Source organism: Schistocerca gregaria, chromosome 4 (assembly GCF_023897955.1).
Source record: "Schistocerca gregaria isolate iqSchGreg1 chromosome 4, iqSchGreg1.2, whole genome shotgun sequence".
NCBI classification, from domain to species: domain Eukaryota; kingdom Metazoa; phylum Arthropoda; class Insecta; order Orthoptera; family Acrididae; genus Schistocerca; species Schistocerca gregaria.
The window spans coordinates 513123914-513143784 of NC_064923.1; the positions used below are offsets into that span (position 1 = coordinate 513123914).

Genomic DNA, 19871 nt, shown 5'->3' on the forward strand with positions numbered 1-19871 from the left:
TGTTGGCAGATACTATAATTAGCAGACGATACAACCTCTAGAGTTTGTCATATTCTGAAGCTGGTTCAAAAAAGGCTACGGCAGCATCCCAAAACTGTCGACCACTGACAGCTCCTTGAAGATACGTAATGTTTGGTGCTATTTTTCACTTTTTTTACACCTCTCTCTGCAATAATCTCTCAGGCGGTTGTGGAGACAAGTCGGACAGTCGACGTGCTTCAGTCTTTTAAAGAAGGACCTCCAACTGATAGTTGCACACGTGTGTCCTAATGTGATCCTCGTAAACACATCGCAAGTGGACAGATGGGGCTCAGCCACGTGACAATTTGGGGAGAGCGGGCTGGGGGCCGAGGGACGGTGCGCGGAGGGCGGCGGGTCCCAGATCGATCCCGGCGCAGGCGCGGGCCCGGCGCCGCCGCCGCTTGGGCACCGCGCGTCCCTCGGCGGGCAGTGCCGCGCGGTCGCCAGCCACGTGCAGCCATGTGCGAGTCCCTGCGGCCGCCGTCCGCCAGCCACGCGCGCTCGCTGTCCGCGTCCGGCGACCGCGACCGCGACCGGGAGCGCGACCGCGACTGGGACGGCGGGCAGGAGCGCGAGCGCGCCGTGTCGCCGCTGCTAGAGGTGCGCCGGCCGCACTGCACGCTCAACTGCCCCGCCTGCTCCGCCGCGCTGCACGGCCGCTTCCGCAGCCGTGAGTATCGCCGCCGCCGCCGCCGCCGCCGCCGCAGCCACGTGGCCGCGCGACTCCCCCTGCCGCGCCGCCCTTCACCTACTCTTGTCCTTCTCGTGCTCCTTTCTTTCTACGAAAACAAAAATCTTACCTTACCACATCTAAGCTGGTGCCTTGTTATGGAGCTCAAAGACTGTTTTCTAACTAACAGTGCTGTTCTGACAAGTTTCCAAAAGTTACTCCTTCAAAGGCACAAAAATAAATTCAGACAGTTGCTAACACAAATATACATCTCGCATGTTTCTAAGAAATTATAATATATATGTAACGTACGTTAACAGTTTGTGTATTTAAGGAATTTGCTAACTGCGCGTAGGAATCGCGCTCTGAAGGATAATTAGCTGTGTAGATAGTTTATTTATCCTGTGAATTGAGAGTCTAGACGATTTCTGCCTGTTATCGATATTGATAGTAGCAAAGCACTGCTCCCGAGACTTTTTAATTTCAAGTTTTATGTTTGAATTTTTTTGGTGAAATATCGCACTTGTTATTGTAATTTCAGAGAAAAGGGGGTCTTGACAGACAAACAGACAGACGGATAACAAATGACAAAAATTATTTGTTTGTTTTATATAATTAAAAATTAACAAGTTTCGGATTTTTTTCCTTACTGGCGCTGTGAAACCTTGCTTCTAGCGAAACGTCATGATCCTAGGTCAACAAGATGAACCCGATAGGTTTTGGTAAGTGAGATAGCGAGTATTAAAAGATTCCATATAAATGTCCGTATCTTTTAATGTCATTGGCGTACATTTTTACATCGCCAAGGGACTTTGAAATACATTTCAACCTCATATGTGTTGAAAAAAAAGCAGTGTTAACACACAGATCACAAATGACAAAAAATTTTTCTTGTGATCTAATTACAAATTAACAATTTTCGGACGTTTTCCTTTACTTGTACTGCAAAACATTGCTGCCCTCGAATTTCCATGATTCTATGACAACGGTAAGTGCCTCACAGATTTTGATGAGTGAGTTCGCGAGTATGAAAATATGAGACATGAATGGCCGTATCTTTTGATTAAATTTCTTACATGACCAAGGGACCATAGGTCTAAGTGCGTGGCATAAATTTAAACTTGATAGGTCTATCGTTCCTGAGAAAAGACGTCTTAACCTAAACACAGACATACATATAGACAGACGCACAAGTGATCTTATTTCGTTTTACCGAATGAGCTACGTAACCTTAAAATCACTGTTTCATGTGACTTTAAAAGAATGATTATGTTTATTTTCTGCTGCCCACCGATTGCTTATCAGTTACTGCCGAAAATGTATTCATGATGAAATCGTACCTTTACCACATCTCTGACGCCAATGTAAACAATGTACACGTTTGCTTCATAGGATCCTCGTCAGCCATCACTACATGTTAAACACGTGGAATTTATGTGAAATTAAATTGTTCGTTGAAAATGTACTAATGATAATACATTTTTTACTCTGAAATTTCGTGAAAGTGCTTGTAACACTGAGCCAATGTTTAACATGATACAGCTATATACTACACGGAAAATAACAAAAACTCGAGCTTTCATACATATCAACACATGTCCACTATAAGCACTAGTACTAAACAAGCATTATGCAATATCCAAATTTCATTCATTTTCATTTCATTTATGAGCATCTATCAGTTAACACTGATATTAGCGTACGACCATTTCACGAGTGACCATGATTATCAAGAGAAACTGATACACCTGACTATTATTATGTAGTTTTTTAGTAAAACCCTAAGCTCAGTAAGCTTACTCTGACTGACTCCTGAGAGAGAGCGCATTACACATAGATAACACAGAATATTACGCAACACTGATTTTTTACAGTTAAGAGTCAAAGAAACTGGTACACCTGCTCAGTATCGTGTTGCGCCCCCGCCAGCACGCAGAAGTGCCGCAACACGACGTGACATGGACTCGTCTAATGTCTGAAGTAGTGATGGAGGGAACTGACATCATGAAACCTGCAGGGCTGTCCATAAATCCATAAGAATACGAGGGGATTGAGCTCTATTCTGAACAGAACGTTGTAATGCATTCCAGGTATACCCAATAATGTTCATTTCTGGGGAATTTCATGGCCAGCAAAAGTGTTTAAACTCAGAAGAGTGTTCCTTGAGCTACTCTATAGCAATTCTGGACGTGTGGTGTGTCGCAATGTCCTGGAACTGTCCAAGTCCGTCGGAGCGCACAAGGGAAATGAATGGATGCAGGTGGTCAGACATGATGCTTATGTACATGTCACCTGTCAGAGTCGTATCTAGACGTATCAGGGGTCCCATATCACTCCAACCGCACACGCTCCATACCACTACAGAGCCTCCACCAGCTTGAACAATCCCTGCTGACATGCAGGGTACATGGATTAATGAGGTTGCTTCCACTCTCGTACATGTCCATCGGCTCGATACAATTTAAAACGAGACTCGTTCCTCCAGGCAACATGTTTCCAGTCATTAACAGTCCAATGGTGTTCACGGGCCCAGGCGAGGCGTAAAGCTTCGTGTCGTGCAGTCATCACGTGTACACGAATGGGCCTTTGGCTCCGAAAGCTCGTATCTATGATGTTTCGTTGAATGGTTCGCATGCTGTTACTTGTTGAGGGTCTAGCAGTGAAATCTGCTGCAACTTGTGGAAGCTTTACATTTCTGTCACGTTGAACGATTCTCTTCAGTTGTCGTTCGTCCCGTTCTTGCACGATCTTTTTCCGGCTGCAGCGATGGCAGAGATAGAGATTTGATGTTTAATTGGATTCCTGACATTCACGGTACATTTGTGAATTGGCCGTACGGGAAAATCCCCACTTCATCGCTACCTCGGAGATGCTGTGTCCCATCGTTCGTGCGCCAACTATAACACCACGTTCAGACCCGATTAAGTCTTGATAACCTGTCGTTCTAGCAGCAGTAACCGAATTAACAACTGCACCAGACACTTGTTCTCTTATATAGGCCATGCTGACCGTAGCGCCTGCTCTGCCTGATTACATACCTCTGTTTTTCAATACGATTGCCTATACGAGTTTCTTTGGAGCTTCGTTGTATATTTTCACGATAGGGCACCACGGCTAACAAAACAACCAACTACTCATTTGCAGTTCATGTTGTAATGCAGCCATCTAACGATGAATGAAAACTCGATACTGGTAATGGCATGGTAAAAATTAAATGGGTGTAAAAAAAGAAAAGTCTTTAAATTTAGCTGTTTTTATAACGTTTTTTGATACTGTTTTTTCCACACATCAGTGTCTGTTTATCTGCGACCGGTATCCACGCCTTTTACAGCACCATCCGGCTCTTAGGTAAAGTTATCGAAATGCCACAAGAATAACCTGATGCTGCCTCACAGCATCATTTAACGTGATAAATATAACATGACTTGGATTTTTTTTTAAATTTGTGGTAAGGTCTTATGGGACCATAACATGCCTTGAACGGAGTGGTGTCCTTAGTAGAGATTGCAAGATTAACAACAAAAGTAAAATAAGGATAATAGAATGTAATCTAATTGAATCAAGCGATACTGAGGGAATTAGACTGGTAAACGAGTCACTAAAAGTTGTAGATGGGTTTTGCTATTAGGCAGCTAAATAACTGACGATGGCTGATGTAGTGTTTAAAAGTAGTGGGGGTTTAAAACGCAGACTGGCGATAGCAAGAAGAAGCTTTCGAACTGTGGTGCCCTAGAATAATACTGAAGACCGGATGGGTAGAAAGATTAACTAATGAGGTACGAAAACGAACTGCTTGAGAATAACGTGTCTGACACAACTTGACTAAGCGAAAGGACCAGATCACAGGAGACATCCTTACGGCTCAAGGAAGGATTCGTATGTGTGAATACACTAAGATGTTCGAATGGATGTATGTTGGAGTAGTTATGTAGTGATGAAGAGCCTTGCGCTGGACTGACTAGTGTGGACACCAATATCAAACCAGTTTTCAAAGTGAAGACCACAACAATACTTAGTTTTACATGTAGGCACATTGAAGCAGCCACACAACGATGGGATTTCCTTGGGGGTGTGTACAATTTCGACAGCTGTGCAAACTGGAAATTTCTAGTAAGGACTATGGGACCAAACTGCTGAGGTCATTGGTCCCTAGGCTTACACACTAATTAAAGTAACTTACGCTAAGGATAACACACACACCCATGCTCGAAGGAGGACTCGAACCTCCAACGGGGGGAGCCGCACGAACCGTGAGAAGACGCCCCTGACCGCACGGCTATCCCGCGCGGCGCCTGCTGTGCCTAAGGGCCCTAAGATGAAGTAATAAGTGGCTTAGATTGCAAAAAAATAACAACAGAAACAGCTCATTGCAAAACTAGTACGAAAATAATCTTTGTGTTCTGTATTAAAATACGTATCTGATGAAGTGTCGAGATGGAACAAACGTAATTACAACAGTGTCAGTTTCTCAATAGGATTTTACGTAACCAGCAGGTACAGAAATCCACTCTAGTAATCAAATGAACTTTCCAAACCCTAATGGTAAGACGGTGAATTATTCCAATAACGCTAATAAAGTACTCGTATTTGCAATTTCCGTCTTCAGATACTAATTGTGATTTTATTAAGGATGCACGTAGAAATTAGAGACCTGGCGGCTCATATATAAGTGCATTAATCACTTCTTTATTTGTATTTAAATATCGAAATTTTTGTACGTATTACAATATATGTACAGGGCTATCACAAGATTATTTTTCTGTCTTACGGAAGCTACTTGCTGATTCTAGTAACAGTTTAATCCACAGAAAATTTAACTGTGGTAACAATACTTTTTCATAATTTCTTTAAAACACATTGTCATTTTTATGAAACTAATATGAAGAAACCCTACTATCTGAAACGACAAGGTCAAATATTAGTAAACATTTGTGAGTAAACGTATTTTAGAGAATTTAAATTCACTTGATAAAGTATTTATGCAAAGTAAGTTGCATGTACACTCAGAAATGAAATTATAAAGGTTACAACAATGTAAATATAATTTACTTTGTGAATTTTATTTAAAATATTAACTTCTATTGCTAAAAATGTCTCAGACAAAACATATATGTAATTTCATGTGACTTTCATTTTCGAAACACACAACAAAATACAACTACACCGAAGGCGCTTTCAGAAATCATGTGTCTCCTGTACGGAGCTGAAACTGGACCAAGCGTTTGGCAGGGATGACACGCCGTTCTAGACAAGTAGAACAACATAGCGTTGCCAGATGACTTGCAGTGTTGTCTGTCAGTCACCTTATTTTTCTCACTCATTTCGTAAAATAACACAATGTTAATCTCAGGAAAACAGCAGCATACGCTGCTGGAGAGGCATGATACCAACAAAACAAAAGCTCTGGAAATGTATTCTACATGTGATAAACTTCTACGCACTCTCACGGCAATGACTGTGGAAATTAATACTATCACTTTACTAGCTCTTTGTTTAAATTAACAGTTGCAATAGCTTCTTCAGTGTAATAGAAATCACAATTCAAGTAAATATTAATATTGGCGCCTCATTCAGAGACTCAAATCCTTATTATTTGTGATTTACATATTACAAGCATTAATGATCTTGAGATCCATAAGCACTAATGTATTGGATAAATTATGCTTGAACGGTTTTTAATAACGTGCGGTTTGTAAGTCTACTCATTTCATTCTTTTGCTAACGTACCTTGACAAGGATTCATTATTAATAGTAGTCTTTTATTTCGCTTCCATAGTTGAGCATCATTAACCTAGTGGTTAATTCTAAAGCTCCGTTTAAAGGATCACGTAACTTACAGCCAGCTATCACCAGGCCCTCGTTATTCAGAGGTGAATTACGTGACTCTACAAATAAATTCCCAAGTTCGACGTAAGTGTGTCCTAATATATTGGCGAGTCAATTTTGGTGCGCGAATCAGTCTGAACACTCATGCAGCTGGGTATATGAACCTTTTTCAGCAGTGCGTGGTACTAAATGCCTTTTCAGTTTCTTGAGAAATATTAGACAACCGTAACGTCAGTGTGGGGAATGACTCGAAAATCTCGCATTAGGGTCCGGGACAGGGTGCAATTGGAGATGATTTACTATTGGTTACCTTCAACCCATTACGAAATAACCAACTGTGCTACTACCGTATTGATTGTGGTGAGTACTTATTCCGTGTGGTATCATATTTGTCTATTCTTGGTGAGAGAAGGAAAAGGCAGGGTTCTGCAGGTAACGTACTCTGGAATGGCACCAACGGGGCCAACGAGCTTAACGTCCCCATCCTAAGGACGGGCACCCAATATCAGTGAAAACACAAGGAGAGACTACAGAGAAATCAGGAAATGAGACCAGGACATTAACGCAAATTCTAATATTCCATCACTCCAGAGGAATGGTAACGGACACGCTTTTCATAGTACCGTCTTTGGCAGCGTCGAGTCTTCAGCTGTTGTGACATGGAGCGTTCATTCGAACGTCAACGCTGAGCTTGACAAGTTTCTGCCATCGTAGCGTGGTAAAAGCATAAGTCATTTCGAACGTGCAGTGCGTATCAAGCACTTTAGGTATTCTGAACGCGCATTTCAACTTCGAAAGACTTCAGTATCGCCATTGACTGTTCGTTTGTTAGAACTCCACTGTTGCAGTTTAAACCTTGATCATTTTCAAGTGGATGATAGGTGCTGTAAGCACAGCAGTAGTTGAAATTGCAATAGTGGATTTTTAATAAACATACAGTCAATGGCGTAAATGAAGTATTTCAAAAAAATTTACAAGGCTGAGAACCAACAGCAGATACAGTTACGCATTTGAATGTGGATCACTGAGATGGAAGAACATCATCTACGTCAAATGCAGGTTATCTCTCTTTTCGGCACAATATCTGGAGATGCCATTTTGGATTTAGTAATTTTTTATTTTTATTTTTTTACTGTAATATCCGTCTTATGAATATATGCTGCATCAAAGTACCAGCACATTGAGAATCTCTCGAAAGCGCATCGTTATTGGTACGATTTTTTGTACCACAATCTCAGGAAACGTCAGATTGGTGCATAAAGCATTTTCATATTGTAAATTGCATGTTGTGAAAATATCCTGTTTCAAGCAACGCCACAATTAAGACCCGTCAGAAAATTGGTAACATGTGTAAGAAGATACCTAAATGTCTGTTAAAAGATTTCGGCGAATGTAGCCTTCAGCAGATGACAACGTACAAAACATGTTCAGATACTGTAAACTTTCAGCGTAGTGTAATGGACAGAGACGTACAGTTATCTAGCGGTGCGTAACTCGTTGGCAGCTTTTTAATTTCGTATATTTATTTATTCAACTTCTCTTCTTCTAAAAGGTTCTGAGACATTCTTACTGATATCCACTGAAGCGCCAAAGAAACTGGTATAGGCATGCGTACTTAAATACAAAGATATCTAAACAGACAGAATACGGCATTGCTGTCGGCAACGCCTGGATGAGATAACAAGTGTCTGGCGCAGTTGTTAGTTCGGTTACTGCTGCCACAGTGACAAGATTTCAGGGAGTCTGAATGTGGTGTTATAACGGGCGCACGAGAAATGGGACACAGCGTCTCCGAGATAGCGATGAAGTGGGGATTTTCTCCTACGACCATTTCACGAGTGTACCGTGAATATCAGGGCTTCGGTAAAACATCAAATCTCCGACATCGCTGCTGCCGGAAAAAGATCCTGCAAGAACGGGACCAACGGCGACGGAAGAGAATCGTTCAACGTGACAGAAATGCAACCCTTCCGCAAATTGCTGCAGATTTCAATGCTGGCCCATCAGCAATTGTCAGCGTGCGAACCATTCAACGAAACAATATCGAAATGGGCTTTCGGAGCAGAAGTCCCACTCGCGTACCCTTGATGAATGCACGACACAAAGGTACACGCCTCGCCTGGGCCCGTCAATACCAACATTGACTATTGATGACTGGAAACACGTTGCCTGGTCGAACGAGTCTCACTTTAAATTGCATCGTGAGGATGGATGGACTTGTATGGCTATGAAGACAGCATCACGAATCCATGGACCTCGCATGTCAGCGGGGGACTGTTCAAGCTGGTGGACGCACTGTAATTGTTCATGGCGTGTGCAGGTGGAGTGATATGGGACCCCTGATACGTCTACATCCAACACTGGAAGGTGACACGTGTGTAAGCATCCTGTCTGATCACCTGCATCCATTCATGTCCATCTGTACATTCCGACGGACTGGCTAGCAGGGCACCACACACGTCCAGAATTGCTACAGAAGGGCTCCAGGAAAGCTTTGCTGAGTTTAAACACTTCCGCTGACCACCAAATCCTCAAACATGAACATTATTTAGCGTATTTGCGATGCCTTGCAAAGTGCTGTTTAGAAGAGATCTCCACCTCCTCGTACTCTTACGGATTTATGGACAGCCCTACAGGATTCATGGTGTCAGTTCCCTCCAGCAGTACTTCAGACATTAGTCGAGTGCATGCCGCATCGTGTTGGGGCACTTCTGCGTGCTGGCGGGGGCGCAACACGATACTGAGCAGGTGTACCAGTTTCTTTGACTCTTAACTGTAAAAAATCAGTGTTGCGTAATATTCTGTGTTATCTATGTGTAATGCGCTCTCTCTCAGGAGTCAGTCAGAGTAAGCTTACTGAGCTTAGGGTTTTACTAAAAATTAAGAAATATGAAAAAAATGATGTTGAAGACTATTGAATTGGTACACAACATTTGTAATGAAATTTTTATAAGTTGATATCCTTACTGAATGGAGATGGATCGTCGTTCTTACCTTACAACTTGTTTATGGATAAAGAAGTTTTTCTTTATACGTACAACAGACAGAACGACGTAAGTAGAATACAGTTAAGGGAGGAATTGTGTGTATTAAGAGAGCTGACATAGGAATTTTACGCCAGTCCATTTTCGTACACAAAATGCGATTTTTGAGTGGGATACAGTTGACAACTGTGCTAGAAATCGCAGCGGTCGCCTTTCCACTGTGCAGTTCGGCGCATCACCTTTAGCCGTGAATTGCCGATGGAGCCCTCTACATTGGCGCATACCACGTTGAGGTACACGTACCATATGCACAAGCCGGATCGTTCCTAACTGTTCACCAACACTGCCGAAATCAAGTCAGTACGTCGCACTATGAGCGCCACTGCACGTGTGACAACAGCACAACGCCGGAATAGCCGTTGGCCTTATACCAGAGATAAATCAAGCCACAGCAGGCGGAAAGAGCAGTTCACATCTTGCGGTTGAAGCGACAGTAAAGCAGGTCTCAAATTTATGTACGGAACTGGATGCTGATTGTGGAACTCAGAGAGTATATGTTCTGTGTAAGACGGTTTTGATTTTCTCGTAAACAGCCAATAATGCAGCAGAAAGTGACTGTTACGATTAGAAGCAAGGTGAGGCCAGCTGGTCATGTATAGCGTCCCTATACGTATGTCACCAACATTTTTATGATGTGAGAAAGAAAATCAATGGGCATGTGATATAAGATTGTTAATTCTACGAAATGTTACTTTGGAGCCAATGACAAGAGAGACTCGATATAATGTGCTAAGAAACAATATATTGATAAAACTGACTTACAGTTTAGAAGCATCACTGTGATTGCTTCTCTCTCCTTGAAATTCTTTCTGTGGTGATCTAACTCTGTGGTTGTTATCAGATCACTCTGCGTCTTCTACGTCTTTGCGACTGTAAAATGTGTTATTAATTGTGATATAGTTTTTAAATTAAACTGTTGTTTATTGCTTTCATTTGGGCCCTGTGTCAAATAACGTAGCATGTACACCAATTCTAACATGCTGGGCAGTCGAAACAACCTAGCATTGCAGGAAATCCAAATTAGTCGCCATTACAGAACAAATTGGAATTTTAATACTTTCCATTGCGGTCGCGCAACTGTTCGCGCAGCTAGTGTAACATTTCTGTTTCGCTGGAACCTGTGGACCTGGAGAAGATTTTGTGTTTGTTGTTGTGGTATTAAGTCCAAAGACTAGTTTTATGCAACTCTCCATGCTACTCTATCCTGTGCAAGACTCATCATCTCCGAGTAACTATTGCAACTTACATCCTTCTGAATCTGCTTAGTGTAGTCACATTTGGTCTCCATGATTTTTATCTTCCATGCTTCCCTCAAATTCTAAATTGGTGATCCTTAGATACCTCAGAACGTGTCCTACAAACCGATCCCTTCTTCTAGTCAAGTTGTGCCACAAATTTCTCTTCTCCCTAATTCTATTCAGTACCTCCCCAGTAGTTACGAGATCTTCCTATCTAATCTTCAGCAGTCTTCCGTAGCACCACATTTCAAAAGATTATATTCTCTTCCTGTCTAAACCGTTAATCGTCCATGTTTCATTTCCATACAGATACTTTCAGAAAAGACTTCCTGACAATTAAATCTGAGCTCGATGTTAACAAATTTCTCGTCTTCAAAAATACTTTCCTTGCTATTGTCAGTTTACATTTTATATCCTCTCTACATCGACCATCATCACTTTTTTTTTTTTTGCTGCCCAAATAGCAAAACTCATCTACTATTTTAAGTGTCTCATTTCCTAATCTAATTCCCTCAGTATCACCTGATTTAATTCGATTACAATTCACTATCCTCGTTTTGCTTTTGTTGATGTTCATGCTGTATCCCCCTTTCAAGACACTGTCAATTCCGTTCAACTATTCTTCCAAGTCCATTGCTGTCTCTGACAAAATTACAGTGTCATTGGCAAACCTGGAGGTTTTCATTTCTTCTCCCTGGATTTTAATTCCCACTCCAAATTTTCGTTTTGTTTCCTTTACTCCTTGTTCAATCTACATAGATTGGATAGCATCAGGGATAGGCCACATCCCTGTCTCTCTCCCTTCTCGACTACTGCTTCCCTTTCGTGCTCCTCGACTCTTACAGCTGCCATCTGGTTGTAAATAGCCATTCGCTCCTGTACTTTACCCCTGAGCCCTTCAGAATTTGAAAGAGTGTTCCAATTAACATTGTCAAAAATTTCTCTAAGTCTACAGTTGCTATAACGTAGGTTGTTCTTTCCTTAACTTAAAGTTTTCAAATTTGTGGTAAGAGCCTATGGGACCAAACGTACGCTAAGGACAACACACACACACACACACACACACACACACACACGCACACACACACACACACATGCCCGAGGGAGGACTTGAACCTCCGACTGGGGGAGCCACGAGGACCGTGACAAGGCGCCTAGACCGAACGGCTACCCCGCCCGGCCTCTTAACTTATCTTCTAAGATAAGTCGTCGGGTCAGTATTACATCGCGTGTTCCAACATTTCTACGGAATCGAAACTGATCTTCCCCGAGGTCGGCTTCTACCAATTTTCCGTTCGTCTATAAAGTATTGGTTTTAGAATTTTGTAACCCGGACTTATTATACTGACAGTTCAGTAATTTTCACACCTGTCAGCACTTGATTTATTTGTAATTGGAATCATCATGTTATTCTTGAAGTCTGAGGGTGTTTCGCCTGTCTCATACATCTTGCTCACTAGATGGAAGAGTTTTTTCATGGCTGGCTCTTCCAATGTTTACTCCCGGGGCCTTGTTTCGACTTAGGTCTTTGAGCACTCTACCAAATTCTTCATGCAGTATTATATCTCCCATCTCATCTTCATCTACATCATCTTCCAATTCTATAACACTGACCTGAAGTAGATCGACCTTAGAGTCTCTATATACTCCTTCCACCTTTCTGCTTTTCATTCTTTGTTTAGGACTCGTTTTCCATCTGAGCTCTTGATATTCGTACAGATGGTTCTCTTTTCTCCAAAGGTCTCCTTAATTTTCGTGTAGGCAGCATCTATCTTATCCCTAGTGATATATGGATACTTACCCTCTAGCCATTCCTGCTTAGCCATTTTGCACTTTCTGTCGATCTCATTTTCGAGACGTTTGCATTCCTTTTCGCCTGCTTCATTTACTGCATTTTTATATTTTCTTCTTTCATCGATTAAATACAGTATCTCTTGTCTTACACAAGGATTTCTACTAGCTCTCATCTTTTTACTTACTTGATTCTCTGCTGCCTTCGCTACTTCATCTCTCAGAGCTACCCATTGTTGTTCTACTATATTCTTTCCACCTGTTCTTGTCAGTCGTTCCCTAATGCTCCATCTGAAACTCTCTACAACCTCTGGTTCTTTCAGTTTATCCAGGTCCCACCTCTTAAATTCCTACCTTTTTGCTGTTTCTTCACTTTTAATCTACAATTGCTAACCAATAAATTGTGGTCAAAGTCTACATCTGTCTGTGGAAACCTATTACAATTTAAAATTTGGTTCATAAATCTCTTTCTTCCCGTTACATAATCAATCTGAAACCTTCCCATGTCTCCATGTCTCTTCACGCATACAACTTTTTCTCATGATTCTTAAACCAAGTGTTACCTACGATTAAGTTACGCTCTATGCAGAATTCTACTAGGACGCTTTGTCTTTCATTCACAGTCTATATTAACCTTCTAGTTTCCCACCTCTTCCTTTCACTACTATCGAATTCTAGTCCCCAGTTAGTATTAAAATTTCGACTCCCTTAACTATTTGAATGATTTTTTAAAAATTTCATCATACATTTCTTCAATCTCTTCGTCATATTTTACATCGAAACCAGTCGGTGTATAACAAATTATTAATTTTTTAGCTGGACTGGCTACGAACCAACAAAGACATAATTCCATCTTATGCTATAAACGAAACATGTTTGGCTATGCACTGTTCAGCCATTATAGTAGAAATACTTACAATGATAGTCGTTTACAGTGGTATAGCTGATTTTGTGGTGCGAAAAGTGGTTCTTTAAATAGACGTTATTGAGGACGCTTATCGTCGTGAGACATTTTTTTCCTTGGTCAGTGCTGGTAACAGCATTGTCTGTGTGCAGTCGCAATGATTAGATGCAAAGCTCAATTCATGATTATTAAAGTAAATGTGTCTAAGAATTGTCCTGTAATTAAAGTCTCAAACGAAAGCGCTATACTATGAATCCATGTAATATTTTTCATGCTAATTTCCAAAGAATACTTGGATTTATTCAGAGGAAACCATAAAACCATTTAATTACAAAAATCAAAAATAGTTTTGAAACATGAGACACCACACTTGTTACTTCTGTTCTTAACATTCACTCTGTTCTGCGTGTACTACTATAGATTGACCAAGAATCTTGGTTTCCACACACTATTTAGCTTGCGGCAGTGACTTGAGTCGTTTAGTATTAGGCAATCACCCTTATTTGACGATAAGCCTGTTTGCTTATCAAGTACTAATAGCCACCCTCGCTCCTCCCCTTTCTGCGGAATTACAGCAGTGAATATTTCTTCCACGATCACGATTCGAATAGGTGACCTCCAAGTCAAGCCTTACCTCACAAGCATGAGTTAACAACTTCCAGCGCATAAGTGGGTGGCCAATGATGATGGAATCATAATTAGTTCTACAATAGAAAAATGGCTAGACAATATCACAATTTGGGAGTTCTAGAGACTCTGAATGATGTATTATCGATTTATAATGATTGTCAAAGAAACCTTCGACATTTATAGCGGCGCGAGGGAAGGAAGGAAAATCGTAGAAGGCGAGAAAACACCTGCTGGTAATAATGTGGACATGGTTTACTAAAATGGATTCACAGAACACACCAGTTACCTGTACTTTTAATTGAATTGCTGAATTCACTGGAATTAGCTTGTTAATTTTGACCAATCGACAAGTAAAGCAAAATATTTAAAAGTTATTTTCGCTAATGGTTAATTATAGAAAACAAAACAGAAGTACATTAAGCGTCCCCAAGAACGGATAAAACGAGAATTGTTGGAATAAGTAATCATAATATTTAAAAAGAAAAATGATAAACAAGAAAACTCAGTAATGGAAAATCCAAATTTCTTGCACAGTTTCCCTCTTGCCCACATTAAATTTCTCTATCGAAATACCCTAATGTAGATGATTTTTCTTTTGACCACTAGAGCTGTTCGTTTTCATTCACCTTGTTTCTAATATATTTAGTGCTAGCCTCTATATTGAGCAGTTCCCGAAGCATTATTTACACCAACAACGTACTTTTGAGATAAATATGAAGTTCCAAAGTCGCGGTTAAGGTCTAGTTATTAAACTTAACAATTTTTAATTTCTTCCCATCTGTAAGATTCGATTTCAATCCACTTTTGTGTGGAGCAGACAATCCTTCCCAGTGAAATGTGTGTTTTCACGGCAACGAACACAGCTGCTCTATACAGAATTACTAAATTTTAGGCTTTTATCAAGGATGCAAAAACTAGACGAATACGTGCAGTTAATACTCGTTGGTGGTCTGCACGATCATTTGTTGCGGTAGGGTAATATTCATAGAAGCACTTAAAAATGTTTCACTACTGTAATGGGAATAGAACAGACAACGACGCCAATAAATCTGAAAACCAGCTCTGAAAAAATAGATGGTTTTGCAGACATACTGTCATACTGTTTTGTTCCATACATGTGAATTGTGTGTACGAGAGAATTCAGGCAACAGTTGCAAGAATTGACTGAAAATATCCAGTAAAACTAATGTGTTACTAATTATCAGCTTACTTGGCCTGGATCGCAAAGAAAATTGTGATTTGCTTGAAAAATATCTCGGCGATTGTTTCAAGTATAGATACAAATTAGAAGCATATCGAAGTCTACCTCTCGTGCTACTTTATGAAGACGAATGGTTTATATTTCGGATATTCTGCAGGAAATTACGATTGTTAGCTAGGTGTAAAATTTAAATACAATATCTCTCACTTAACCTGGAAACGATTGGCATTTTGTAAACGCTCTCGGAATAGAATCAACTTCGACAAAGCGATGAGTATTTTGGGAACTGTGTATGTAGTACATTATGGCATTTTTAAAGTGTCTGTGGGTCTTATTAACTGCATGAGGAAGCTCCTGAAGTGAGAGAGTACAGTTGTGTATTGACAAAGTGCGAAGTGAAATTTGTTGCAAAAATCGCCAGGTATTTTAAAAGCATGAGCGCATAGAAGTCGACTCTGTCCTTGTTATACAGTAAAGATTAATTTATGCCACCTAAGTAGATGTCTTCCAGCATTTAATTTCTGTTGCAGATTGCTTATCCATCGGCTTCCAGAGCAACAAAAATTTGATGTTTCAGTATGTAATATAGTTACCGACCAAATTTAAAAATTTAAAATGCTGAAATAATCCAATCGTTGAGAGGTGTAGTCTCATATTGCTGGTTGAACACAACGACACAAGTAGATATTGGGTATCTGTCCTGAGGGAGCGTAAATCAAGGCGTTCAATTATCCGGACTACATTCACCCAATATTTGTGAATTAGAGCACTTAGTGACCTGTATTTTGGTGATGATTTGATAATATGGGGAGAGAAGCTAGCTGAAGCGCAGAAGAAACAACACATTCAAAAATTTCGGACTAAAAATAAGTAAAACAAAGACAGTAGAAGTGACCATCAACTGGCAAAGAACAACCTCAAATAAATTTCTAGAAGAAGTCAAAGTAGAATCTGTTTCAGATTTCAAGTACCTAGGAAGCATGATCTCGAAAGACAATACCATTAAGCAGGAAATACTCAGCAGGACACATAAAGCATCCAGTTTTTACATTGAAATAAGAAATCTTCTCTGGGCTGATAAATTGCAACAAAAAGCCAAAGCGACAATGTACCACGCCTATTTCATACCAATCGTAAAATATGCTTTAGGAACATGTACATTACCAAGCAAAGGCCTTAGCAGAATTCCATAAAAAGAAATGAGATTCATGGAACTAAGAACCTAACGACTAGAACGGACAAAATCAGGAATGAGCTTAACTGAAAAGTAGCCGGTATTGAGGTTCCTGTTATCAGTGTCATAAAAAAAACGCAGGCTTCAGTGGTATGGACACATAATGAGAATGAATAGCCAAAGTCCTTCCAAAAGGTATTTCGACCTGAACCTCGTAGGAAGCAGACCAGGGGGAAGACCAAGGAAACGCTGGATATAGACTGTAAGATTAGATGTGGAGGAGAAACAACACAAATGGAAAGAATCCTGGAACAGAAGGTATATGAAGACAGAAGTAGATGGTGAGGTCTTGTACACCAAACCCAGGAAACTGGAGTTGGAAGTGATGATGAAAAGAGATGAGCACTTAGTGACTTCCAACAAATTTTACACATCATTTCAAACTTTTTCTAAATTTTTTCTGCTTACATGCTTAACGTTGGAGTTTTTGGGTTAAAGGAACCTCCGCTGGTTCAGACAAGAAGAGAAGAGATTCTGAAATGTGATTCCACATAAGAATACTGAAGAAGATGGGTAGGCGAAATAACTAATGAATAGGTACTGAATTACATTGGGAAAAAAGAAATTTATGGCACAACCTGACTAAAAGCAGGGATCAGTTGCTGGCACATATGCTGACGCACCAAGGAACAGGCAATATGATAATGGAGGGACAATAGAGGCAGTATGGTAATGGGGTGCATAAACTGGAGACGTGGACTTGAATAGAGTAAGCAGGTTCGAATGATTTATGCGACAGTAGTTGTGTAAGGATGAAGAGGTTTTCAGAGTATAGACAAGCGTGGAGGCTGGCAACAAATCATTATTCATACTAAAGACCACTACATCCTTTCTTTTCTCCTTAAGCGATATGGGGAAATCACGGAAGACCTATATCTGCATACCGAATGGGGATTTGAACTACCATCCTGTAGCAGAAGATTTTCATTTCTCAGATGTACGAAGATATGATCTTTCTGTCAAAATGTCTTTGATTTGTTGATTCTTCAGTGCGTATCTGACAGCAATTTGATTTCGTTTTATAATTCTTAGTCTTTCTTCTCCTCCTTTGCTTCACTTTAAGGCAACATACCCTGGCAGATATTTCGGTGCCGCAAAACAGTTGTTGAAAGGCTTATTTTGCGAGTAGAAATATTATATACAGCTTTATAAATTTTAGTTCTTTGGCATAATCTGCAAAGACAATTACACAACTGTCATTTCAGTCCAAAGAGCATGTATACCTTTAGCAGATAGTTTCAGTATCAATGCATGCAGCAACATTTTCTGTGTCTTCTAACGAACTGTATGTTGCGATTCCCACTAGTCGCTTGAGAAGAAATGCTTAATCGTGTCTAATGAACACAGGAAAGTAAACTAACGTCCATGTCTCAACATTCTGGAAAGAAAGCATGGGGTAAGACAGGAACACAAAAACAGATGTATACGGTCGTGTGTAGTGCAACCACTGTTTGAGACTTATTTGAATTTGAAAATTTTGTTGTATTCTTCCGCAATTTGAAACTCATTAGGGACAACTAAGGAGTTAGTTGTAAAAAAGGAAATGTAAGTTGCTATGTGGTTATAGGACGACTTATTATAGAACCACTTACTACCTGAAATGTCTTAAGTGTAAGTCACAGTGGCTGAATTTTTAGCAATTATAAATGAAAAGCAAATCGGCATAAATATAGAGATCGAATGAGAACAATATTAAATCTGATACGTCTCTTTGTGTTGCATCAATATCCTGATGCGTTCTATAAAAGAACTTCGTGCTTTGCTGACCTGAAAGCGACAGTATAATAGAATTACAAAAAATGAGTAAATTAACACTCTTATCATCTATCGAAACGCGGCATGCGTGTGATTGCTTATCTCAGAGAAGGTGTGATGACAATTACAGGCGATTTGTGGAGATCCCTACAATTTAATGTTCATGAAAGAATAGGGGTCAGTAGACTGAAATGGCACCTCTTCATAACTTCAACATTATCCCTAAGAATCAAAGAAAGTTGTTTGGCGACAAGTCTCGGCAAAGTATTTGTAGTCAGTCCTCTTAGTATAGCCAACTGAATATAGTAACAACCAAACAGGAACGTTAAAGAGAAATAAACATATACAATTAATTATATTACAAATGAACATAACCACATCGCCTAGGTTCGAGTTTCGGTATAATGACGTCATGAGTTTCGGAGGCGTAGCCGTATAACCTGAAATTCTGTTATTTATTAATTCTCACCCTATTATGTTATATATTTCTGGAGCTGTTAAAATGAATTGCACTCAGAACATTACACGATGTTTTTAGTTAGACTAAAAGTTAATATTACACAGACTAGTGGGAAGAAATCTGCATTGGGAAAGTTATGACAGAGATCTCTCCAGTATATTTTATTTTCTGAATGGAAATTCACAATGGTTGACCTTGAACTGCATGTATTTTGTTACTGGACTACATTTCAAGTGCCCATTTCAGGAACGGTAAGTTTAATTCTATAATTCCATGTCACTATTGTTACGTTTTTTTTACTGACAGCACCTACTACAGCAAATTCTTTATACATCTAGTAGAGACTTTAATTTTCTTAACGGATAAAGTCGACATTTTCTTCAGTGTGATCGACAATATTTATAGTGGACAGAATTTAGTGATAATGACGGGGGTGAGTCTAAGAGTCATAAACGTATACACACTTTGATCCTGAAATTTTTCTATGGTATTGCTTGTTTGTTGAACGATTTTTGTTACTTGAAAGTACGATGATATCGTATTCCCCACAAAAGAGAAAGCAAATCAGCTTCTCAGCTAACGTGATATGAATACAATAATGACACATATCATGATGCGTTTCACGGGCTCTATTTCCTTTTCGTTGCTAAAGCTTTTTAAAAGTAATACAGAGTAATAATAACGTCAATACTGAATTGTTTCAGTAAAGGTATGCAGTGCACGGATAACAATTAGGGCATGCCTTAGTAATCCGTCACAGGTTCACATCAACCATAGTATTATGTTACTAGTCCTATTACTAAGGTCATGTTTCAAATTTAGTAAATATTAACATGAATACACACGGCAATATTTTGCCAAATAGTGTGTCAAGTGTATCCGATCTCAGTGGTCTTGCTTGCTGTTACATTTGAGCCACTACTCGTCAGTATCGACACTGAAACACAAAGTCTAATTATTGAGAACTTCAACTACGTGTCACAGAGGATATACTTCAAAAAAAGAAAAAAATCATGAAAATGATACAAGCCACTCTTAAATGAAATCATAAAAATTAAAAGAAACTAAAAATGGAATCGTTGTCTCAGTACAAATAA

General features: G+C 39.9%; 1 protein-coding gene across 1 annotated transcript in view; it reads left to right on the plus strand.

Annotated features, from left to right (window-relative positions):
- The first annotated feature begins 455 nt into the window (after window positions 1-455).
- LOC126266906 (atrial natriuretic peptide receptor 1-like) overlaps window positions 456-19871 on the plus strand; it is a 1198842-nt gene continuing 1179426 nt past the window's right edge. The window contains exon 1 of the mRNA XM_049971583.1: window positions 456-691. Within this exon, the coding sequence (XP_049827540.1) occupies window positions 481-691 (211 nt within the window). The 5' untranslated portion in view covers window positions 456-480. The remainder of the gene's footprint in view (window positions 692-19871) is intronic.